The following is a 10,202-nucleotide window of genomic DNA, read 5'->3' as shown; positions in this document are numbered from 1 at the left end:
TGTCTCTGCCAAGCATAGTTTTATGACTGCCCCTGGAAGAAGGGCGTACTATGGGGGCTTTAGTTATTCCATCCTGGGAAGTATAGGGTTAGGATTCCCTCCATCCAGCCCCTTCCTAGTCATTACTGGCTGGTAGGTGTAAGCCAACAGTTTGGGGCACAGGCAGAGGCACCAGGGGAGTGAATTGAAGACCACAAACAGAGCTGTTGTGTCTGGCTACTCACAGATAGTGCCCTGCACAGCTGCAAGGGTGCCATCCCAGGGTCAACAGCGTCAATGGCATGCCCTGGGGTTGTGCAATGCGGTGGCTCTGGCCCCAAAGGACCCTCTGCCTTAAGAACCTTCTCTTCCAATCTCCCCAGTGCCCAATTCCCACTACCCCAGAGCCTTATCAAAAACAGATGGAAAACACTTCACAAAATATAAAAAACTATGCAAATCTAAGGGACCTGGGAGAGTATGGTACTCTTTCCAGTAGCCCCGTGTTAACATATCAATATGTTACCTAGAGAAACCTATTTGTTAATATATTAATCCATTCAAATAAGTTGATTAAATGATATAATATACTTAAAAACACTTAGAATACTTTAAGGAACTCTACGAATGTAAGGTATTTGAATGATGATAGTGAGTGCCTGGTAAAGAGGTACTCTAATAAACAAAGCTTCAAAAGAATAAGATGAAGACAGGCAAAGTAAGGGGTTTTTTTGGGTTGTTTTTTTTTTTCTTTTCATACACACATACTGTATTTTATTTTTACAAGAGATAAATAAACTGACGCCAAGCATTGTAAATGTATGACCACAACAAAAGCAACAATGATTGCAATTACCAAACACGAAACACACTCATACTATGTCATAATATTGACATTCAGTCCAGTAATCCTCCACTGTAACAGCTCCTTTACTTTGCAGTGAAAATTGATTTGTATATTTTTTGCCTCTGAGTCCTTGTGGGATTTTTTTTTTCTCATTCAAACAGAAAGTCACAAAAATTATAATCATCCTCATCAGTTCACTCAGTCCCATGTAATTAATTTTTTTTCATCTTGATCTTTTGTTAGCACTTTCATGAATTCATCAGTTTTCCATTAGAGTTCTGAAAATGCTTCTTCATTCAGTTCAGCAGTACAGTCAGTTACCAGAAACCTGTACTTGTCAGAGTCTTTTCCATGAATTCCTTGAAGATGAAACCCTTTTATAGGAACATTTTTGCATAAGCATCAGAGTACACCCAGACCTGTCTGTAAATGACAAAAGACTTAAAAATGACCACGGTTAAAGATTTGACGACAGTTCATAATAATGCAATTGACAAGGTAAAGTAAGGTTTAATGGTGGAAACGGTCCTGGTGAGTCAAAGGAATGTCATCAAAGCAGGGGGAGTGACCAGAGATAGCAGAAGGTCACTGAGACCCCAGTGCAAAGGGGGTTGGGGGCCCCAGAAGATAAATGGTGATGCTAAAAATAAACTTCATTTCCTTAACCATTTACTCATTCTATTTGGCTTTCTGTCTCTCTTTTACCATATCCATGCTTGTCAGACTTTAAGTTGTTAAAATAAGAATGAAACTTCTCAGTTCACTCAACCAGGGCTGTTAAAAGGTTAATTAAATGTTCAGCTCTCCTTAAGTTTCCTCTGCTGGGAATAAACAACCTGCCTACTTTCTTTAATGTGCTTAATGCTTAATGAAATCTTAGAGGAATGACAACTGGTTTGCTGCCCCTGATTTCTGCCCTCTCCTCCCTAAGAACGGGCCATGTGTTCCTCCAGAGTACCTCACTCATAAAATTTTCTTATCATTTTTGTTCCCCCTCCCTCCAAACACACCAGATTTTAAATCCCTTGAGACAGTGCCAGCATCTTATTCCTCTTTCCAGTCTCCATTGCTTAACAAGGAAGATGATTAATGCTTTCAACTACATTGAACTAAGCAGCCTCACAGGTGTGCTATTAGCCTCGAGAAAGGGAAGAAAATTATATTAAGAAAATTTTAAGGACCTAACCTTAAGTACTTAAGAGCCTTAACAATTATTTCTCTTCAACAAATTAGAGGTGGTATTTATTATTTTAGTCTTTACATACCAGTGTTCTGGGCCCACTGGAGAGATAAACGGACAGGTTTGAAAGAGTCCAGGTTTCTCATGCCACAGTCCCAAGAGGCTCGGAGAAGAGATGGCAAGATAGACAATGAAACTTAAAATCTAGTGGTGGAGACAAATAACAAACAAGTGAATAAAATATACAAACCCTAGATATGGTCATTACTAGTGTATATTTGAAATTTAAACCCAAATTATACTCAATAAAAATCTCCCTTTCCCATCTGTAAGGAAACTAATATAGGTTACATTAAAAATCCTTCTCCTTTCCCACCTGTAAGGAAACTAATACAGGTTACATTAAAAATCTTTCTCCTATGTGACATTGCATTTCAAGTGCAAAGTAGAAGGTCTGACCCAATTAGAATATTACTTTATGTATCTCCATAAACTTAAGATCATGGTTAAAGAGTATTTTTATCATTTCTTGAAAAAAAAAAAGTAATTTACATCAAAGCCAACAGGAGTTAGCTGTAAAATGGAAAACACTGGTATGGTGGTTCTTCCAGGTCAACTTGGTAAAGCTGAAACTATATTTCCCAGAATTCTGGGTATTATATACAGAGTTAGGGTTGGTCAAAATTGGGATTTGCATGAGATTTGGAAGATGGAACTAGAGCATCAACCATTATCTCTCAGGTCATCGAGTTTAGACACGAGTGACAGACAGAGGCAGGTGCCAGTGGGCTCCACAGTATTGCCACTTTCCTCCGCTCAGTGAGGAGGAAAGCTCTTCCATCTGACTGCTCGCCTCTGTTTAACAGAGATCCCAGGTTCCTCAAAAGATGCGTGGCTGTGGATCCAGAGAGAATAGTTCCCTCCAGCTCTCCCATCAGCTCCCCTTTCAGTCTCACTTTGGCAGCTGGATATGCCTGGTTCTCAGACTGACTGACTGGTGTCTCCCGTGATCCTCCAACTCACCCTGCACACCTTCACTTCCCCAGCCTCCCACAATTTATAGCGTCCGCTTCTTGTAATTATTCCTTACCCATAGCTCAGAGAAGTCAGCTTCCTGGTTGAACCCTGATGTTACAACTGGTTAGAAAGGATTGTTTCAGTTCTATTCACCTTTGCTGAGCATCTATCTGGACCAGCTGTCTTCACGTATACTAATCTCATTCTATCCTCATGACATCTATGTGAGATGGGCATCGTAACTCCCTCTCACAGATAGAAGAACAATAGCTGAAAGGGATTAACTGGCTCATCTAAGAGAACTCAGCTTGGAAAGAAAGAAGAGTGGAGCAAAACATTTCTCCTTGACTGCCAGCCCTGCCCCGCACACCTCACACGCACGAACACAACCAGCAAAGATGCTACACTTTCACCTTTTCAAGGCCAGTTGGAGAAAGAAGTGAATGACATCATGTCTAAGGAAATTAAAGTAATCTAATCATTAATGAGAAACGAGGGGGCTAAGGCTAAATTAGAGGCGGGTGGCGGGAGAGAATTAAGCGTGCTGGCAATACTCCACCAATTCTCCAAACAACATTCTGACTGAGGCGTCACTGCTATTCTCCTTTTACAGATTAGGAAACAAAGCAACTACAAAGCCTCAAAGCAACTAAATCAAGCTAAAGCCAGTCTTCAAACACTAGTTCTTCCATGGCAGAATATCTAGTCAGAATTCTGAAGAAGCCGTGTGACTTTCCCACACAAATAAAAAGAGAAAGGGAGAGGGGAAGATGATGAGAGAGACACAAAGGGAGAAAAAAGAGAGAGAAGAAGAAAGAAAGGGAGAGAGATAAGGAAATGAGGGAAGGAGGAAGGGAGGGAAGGAAGGAAGGAAGGAAGGAAGGAAGGAAGGAAGGAAGGAAGGAAGGAAGGAAGGGAGAATGATAGAAGAAAATTAGAAGTAAAAAGGCAGAATTGGGAGGGAAGGGGGAAAGTTTGGCAAATGACCTCCATTTATTCCAACCACATTTCTTGGTCACCTGCTCTGGGTCTAGAAGTGCACAGACTCTGGGTATATGATATGAATGTCACCCCCCCTCCCCCATGGAACTTATATTCCAGTAAGCAAACCAGACATGAACCTGCAAATTTAACAACTGCTATATTGTCTGCAATTTACTTTGTATTACTTATACTGTGTGATATATAGATGGACATTTTAATTTATGTTCTGGGGGTGGTTGGTTAATATCTGAACAACTCTAATCAGAAATACACATTCCAGGGGTGGTATTTGAAAGACTCTAATCAAAATCCACCCTCCGAGGACAGCTACCATAAAACTACAGTTACCTTAATATTTGATCAACAGCAGAAAATGTTACTTGGTACACCGGATATTAGAGATAATTTTTCTTTGGTGAAATAAATGATCTTCCAGTTTTAGGAAATGGCTAAGAATATTGTACAGACTCTACCACCATTACATTAAAAAATCTAGGAATCTAGCAAATCTAGTAGCCTTATATCTTTTGAAATGATGCCCTAGGCCTTGGTATTTCTTCTGGTTCCATATCCTACCTTTTAGGCAGTATTTGATACTGAGTAGAAATTTAGCCGAGTCCTGCTGCTAGAATATTTTCACATTTGCCTCAAATGAACCTTTTAATTAAGAGCTTGTCTGGGTGCATGAAAAGACAGAGTGCTAAGATTTCATTGAGCTTACAGAACAGGCTGTGTGATGTGTTTTGTGCCTGCCCGATGATATTTGTTGTGCAGAATCCATTTGAGGACTTGCCTTCAGTGTACTATCCCTGCTGCTTGTGAGTTCTGGAGAAGATATAATAATTATAAATGACCAAGTTAGCCCAAAAGCTATTAATTAATTACAACAGCAATTAATTTCAAATGTTATAAATGCCTTAACGGAGAAATACAGGGTAGCATGGAAGCATATGACATCTATTCCTGATCTAATCTAATAAATCAGAATTAGGGGTTACATGAGGGTGGAGGGAAATTAATCCATTATAGGTAAAAGACCAAAGATCAAAGAAGGTTGGAATATTTAAGGCTGAAAGAAGGCCACCTGTAATGAGTGAGCTGTGTCAAAAAGAAGTGACATTGGATAAGGCAAGAAGGAGCCAAATGCAGGGGCCTTCAGGTAAAGATTTAACGAGATGGAACTAAAACAGGCAAAATGAATGAATGAATGAGACATTCCAAAGCAGAGACCAGAAGAAAGAATACTAGATCCAAACACACAAATCTTTTCTGTTTGACAACAATCGAAGACCAAACCAAAAAGGAGGTGCTAGGTGAAGAAGCGTGATCTTGGACAGCTTGGTAAGCCTTCAGCCTTAGCAAGGAAGAATAGCTGTTCTGATTAAAGCCCCTGCCGTAGTGTTACCCCAGAACTGGGTTTGCCTCTTGGTTGGTGTCAGGCCAATAGACACAATGAAGCCGTAGGTCAGAAGAAGGAAGGATTTATTATTTGCAGCAAGTAAGAAGAACACCAGGGATCTGCAGAAGCAGTGTCTCCCCAAACAGCAAAACTGGGGACGTTTTAAGCTAAGGGAACATGCATATTCATGAAGGGGCTTGAGCAGAGGAGAATTCAGCATAAAATTAGGACAAAGGTCAACAGAGTCCAAGCTTTAGTTGACTGAAGTCAGGAGGGTCAATATCATCATTCCATTATTATATGTATGTGCTCCTCCTTGAGGAGGAATTAGGACTCTGCTTTATCACTGTGCTGCTGTTTGACTGCCTTTTCTCTGTTCCTGCATTCCTTTGTTCCCCAAGGTCATTAATGACTGAGACCTGTTCAAGGGAAGATGTTGTAGCCAGGCTTAGATCCCAAAATGGCCTAGGCCAAAACGGCTTCTCTTATGTCAAGAAAGCCATGTCTGGTTCTCTTTTTCTGGAGACCCCCTAACCTATCTGACTACACTAGATGAGTTCTGGCATTTCATATTTGTTCTTGGACGTTAAGTTTATCTTGTAGGTACTGATGTGCTGAAAGAGATCTCAGAGGTAGAGATTAGTGGGATTATTTCTGGCACTGGGTTTGACAATGGTGTTTTTGTACCAGTGCCCAATTAGCCCACAACTCTACAGTAAACAACAAACCTCATTCATTTGCATAATTGTTTCCTTTGCTGTTTCCTCTATAAAAAATAATGAGCCATTATGCACATAATTAAAGCAAACTTAACAAATGAGGGCCAGGCTGACAAGAATCACATGAGAAGGTCAAGAGAAATTAGCATCAAAGCCTGTCTGCTAAGCATAAAACCTATCTAATCTGCACCGTCTCCTGGGAGCTGTAGGACTCCTTGGGAGCCTCTGCTTTTAGATTTTCACTGAGGTCAGGCTTCCTGGAGAAAACATGATTTAATTTCATCCAGCCCTTCTTCTGCTTCTCTCCTTCTCCTCCTGTCCTTCTCAATGACAAGTGTCTGTCTTGCTTGTTAGTAGGGCACTTTGCAACAAATCCTTTGTCTCCTTTCCCCCTTTCCCTGAATCAGACATTTTCCCAGTGAAACTTACTAAAAAAAAAAAAAAACTAATAGAAATAAGCAAAGTTCTTTAATCCTAAAGAACTAAAAAGTCCAGTGATAAGCTTTATGGAGACCAGTATTTCCATCTTTAAAATAGCAGTAGTATTGGATCACAGAGTGGCCAGAGCAAGGCAGAGACTTATAAGTCCCTTTCTTGCAGCTACATGTGGGTTTCCTGGCCATGTGACCCCTAAGAAGTTTCTTCCTTCTGGTTCCAGTGGATTGTTCCATCTTACACAGATCTTAGTCAGTTTCCAATCCCTCAGGCTGAATATCCCAGTTCCTAGAAGGTCATTCCTTGATGTGCCAGATTCCCAGATGATTGGAAGGTCACTGATGAGTGATGCAGTGAACATTCCAGGTCTCCCTGGTCTGGATTCTCTTTCCCTTGGGGCTTTATTTTTCACTGTGTGGTCTAAGGGGCAGCTTCATCACCTGGGAGCTTTTTAGAAAGGCAAAATCTCAGGCCCCATGTAAGACCTTCTCTAGACCTACTAAGTCAGAATGGATATTTTAACAAGACCTCCAGGTCATTGTTTCCACACTAAAGTTTGAGAAGCAATGATCTAGGGCAATCAGTGGAACTCATTCAGTTTAGTTTCTTCTAGGGTTTTTGACCACCTCCTATTCACTCTGTTGGTGAAAGAGGAACTCTGGTCCTAAGGCTATGGGGATGGCCAACACCCAACACTGGACAGATGAATCACAGCAGTTTGTTAGTCACATATACTCAGAGCTCAGATGCAGGAAGACATCACATGCCTCACAGACCACATGGGGGTTGTACTCAGTGACAGAGTGAATAACCAGGGGCTCTGGGAGATAAGCTTTTAGTATCAAGAGCGTGATGCACCCTCTATTTCCCATTGAAAGATGCAATTGGCTTGTTTGAACAATTCTGTGGGCTGGCCAGGAACTGAAACCTGCTACTTGGGGATAAATGGGAACTGTACTTGGTCTATTTTCTATGAAAGAGGGTTGTTTGGCTTGGGAAACTTACTGAGGAGTAGAGTTGGAAGGGAACTTGTGGTTAGGATATTTGAGGGCCCCTCTTGCATTCTTCTTTCACCAGATGTCAAAGTAGCACATAATATTTGGACCGTAATTTTGTACTACATGAGGATGTCATCTTATAAGAGCACCTACCAATTCCACCATATCAGACTATATGCATATAAACCACCAAGCATAGTGCCTGGACTATGGGAAATGCTCAATAAGTATGATTCACTCCACATCTCCTCTCTGCTTTTAGCTTGAGCCCTATAATAACTGTAGCCTCTAATGATTCAGACTCTACCAACATTACTTGAATACCTACCATACACCAGGCACTATTAATTGCACTCACATACATGATCTTCTAATATGCACCCCAACACTATGAATCAGCTGTTCTAATCCTTGTTTTATAGACCAGGAAAATTAAAGAGAACTTTACCCCATCAAAAATGGACTGTGTTTATCATGTCTCATCATGGCATTTATCAACGCAATCTGTGATCTATTATAATAATACAATGAGAAACTAGCAATGCAATAGAAACTTCATAAATATACAGATGCCAGTCACAATTTGTGAGAAACCTGCCGTAGAAAAAAATTGAATTTATTTGGCTAACTCAGTGATATGAACAGCAGGGAAGATGGGCAGGTATAAAATGTTTTAGACTTGCTTTGCTAGTCTGATGCAGATGAAGTCCGACAGTAACTAGAAGGTTACTTGAGAAACAGATAATTGAAAGAGACAGTCTAGGAGATACCATAACTACCAATTTTTCTAGGTTATCTAAGTTCTATCTGATTAATTTAAATCATCAGGAGCAGTGCACCTGGACTGTATCTTTTTAGTCCCCCAAAGAGATGCCCTCACTCACGGTTAGAGGTATTGTAGGATAGTTGTTAGGAGTGCAGGCTCTGAGTCCAGACTTCCTAGGCTCAAATCTCAGCTCCTCTGCTTTCAGGCTGTGGGATCTGGTGCCAGTCACTTAACTTTTCTGTATCTCATTTTCCATCTGCAAAACATAGATAATAACAGCTTCTATTCATAGAGTTGTTCTGAAGATGAAATGAGTTAATATACCTACAGCGCTTAGAACAGTGCCTGGTACAAGCACTATCGAAGTGGAGGGTATTATTATTACGAATCAGTGTTCTGTCCTTGACTCACATAGAGGGTCAATAAAATAAAGTGATCATGTGAGACTTACCCAAATAAATGGAACAAAATAGACAGCCCAGGAGCAGTCCTCAGTATACAAAAGAATTTAGTTTATGGTAAAGAAGATGATTTCAATCAGTAAGAAAGATAGGGTTATTCAATAAATGGTGTTGGGAGAACTGGATAACTTGGTGTCCCAGTACCTTGCCCTCCATCTGTACTCCATTATATGCTGCTACTGGTGATACTTTGAGTAATCATGATGGCACCACATACTATGGACTACCAATGTCCCATTCCCCCCCAGCAAGGAGAAAGTTTATTCATATATTCATCAAATATGTCAGACTGTCAATTCCAGAAACCCATTTTAAAAGCTCATTACAGGGGCTTCCCTGGTGGCACAGTGGTTGAGAATCTGCCTGCCAATGCAGGGGACACGGGTTCGAGCCCTGGTCTGGGAAGATCCCACATGCCGTGGAGCAACTAGGCCCGTGAGGCACAACTACTGAGCCTGCGCGTCTGGAGCCTGTGCTCCGCAACAAGAGAGGTCGCGATAGTGAAGAGGCCCGCGCACCGCGATGAAGAGTGGCCCCCGCTTGCCGCAACTGGAGAAAGCCCTCGCACAGAAACGAAGACCCAACACAGCCAAAAATAAAATATATAAATAAATAAATAAAAGATTACTATATATATATTAAAAAAAAGCTCATTATAGGCACCCTTCCTGGTACCAATCATGTAATCCATTTAGGGTGCTGGCAGGATACAGATGGCACATTCAAACACGGTAATGGAGAAGAGTTTAGTTAAGACATTATTGACAAAAGTGTGGTAGCAACGCACAAGAATGGTGAAGAACCACAGGGCTAGCAACAAGAGGTTGACTATCATACCTAGGTCTAAAGAAATGGAGCAGTTAGCAGAGTGCAGTAAGACCTGTAGTTATTGGACAGTCACCTGACAGGAGCTGTGGCCTTGATAGGGGAACTCAGCCACTACCAACCTAAAGCCTGGCAGGGAGGGAGATATGGGAAAAAAAAAAACTTTACCTCTATCTCCTCTGGCACCCTCTGCACTTCAGAAAGGAAAGGAGCCTGGTTGGTCCAGTTGATAGATCTCAACCTCCTAGAACAGAAAGTAAAGTGAATAGAAGAGAAACATGAACCTCAAGAGTAAACAGGGAATAAGAGAATATGCCAGCATATCCAGTAATGAAGCAAATATTTCATTCTAAATAACTGGGGGGAAGGAGCATTGATTATCTTCCTAGTTTGCTGAAGTTTCCTAATAACCAGAGGACATCAGCCTTAAATAGGCCTAAATCTTTGTCTTATACTGATAGGAAGAGTTCTATTTATAGCAAATGCTTTAATGGTGCCAAAATTTAAAAAGAAGGCCACATAACCTACATCCCCTAAATTTGCTCATATTATTATTAATCTTCAAGTTAGCTTAGAGTCTATAATCCCCATC

The 10,202-nt window shown here is 40.9% G+C and overlaps 1 protein-coding gene across 1 annotated transcript in view; it reads right to left on the bottom strand.

Annotated features, from left to right (window-relative positions):
* Positions 1-5,472: 5,472 nt before the first annotated feature.
* Positions 5,473-10,202, bottom strand: part of LOC309661843 (uncharacterized protein) — a 207,795-nt gene continuing 203,065 nt past the window's right edge. The window contains exons 4-5 of the mRNA XM_082463984.1: positions 9,779-9,854; positions 5,473-8,580 (exon numbers count right to left, since the gene is read on the bottom strand). Of these exons, the coding sequence (XP_082320110.1) occupies positions 8,554-8,580; positions 9,779-9,854 (103 nt within the window). The 3' untranslated portion in view covers positions 5,473-8,553. The remainder of the gene's footprint in view (positions 8,581-9,778; positions 9,855-10,202) is intronic.

This window comes from Balaenoptera physalus, assembly GCF_965194825.1.
Source record: "Balaenoptera physalus genome assembly, chromosome: 5".
NCBI lineage: Eukaryota > Metazoa > Chordata > Mammalia > Artiodactyla > Balaenopteridae > Balaenoptera > Balaenoptera physalus.
The sequence above is the reverse complement of the archived record's forward strand: the minus strand, read 5'-3'. Positions and strand labels throughout refer to the sequence as shown.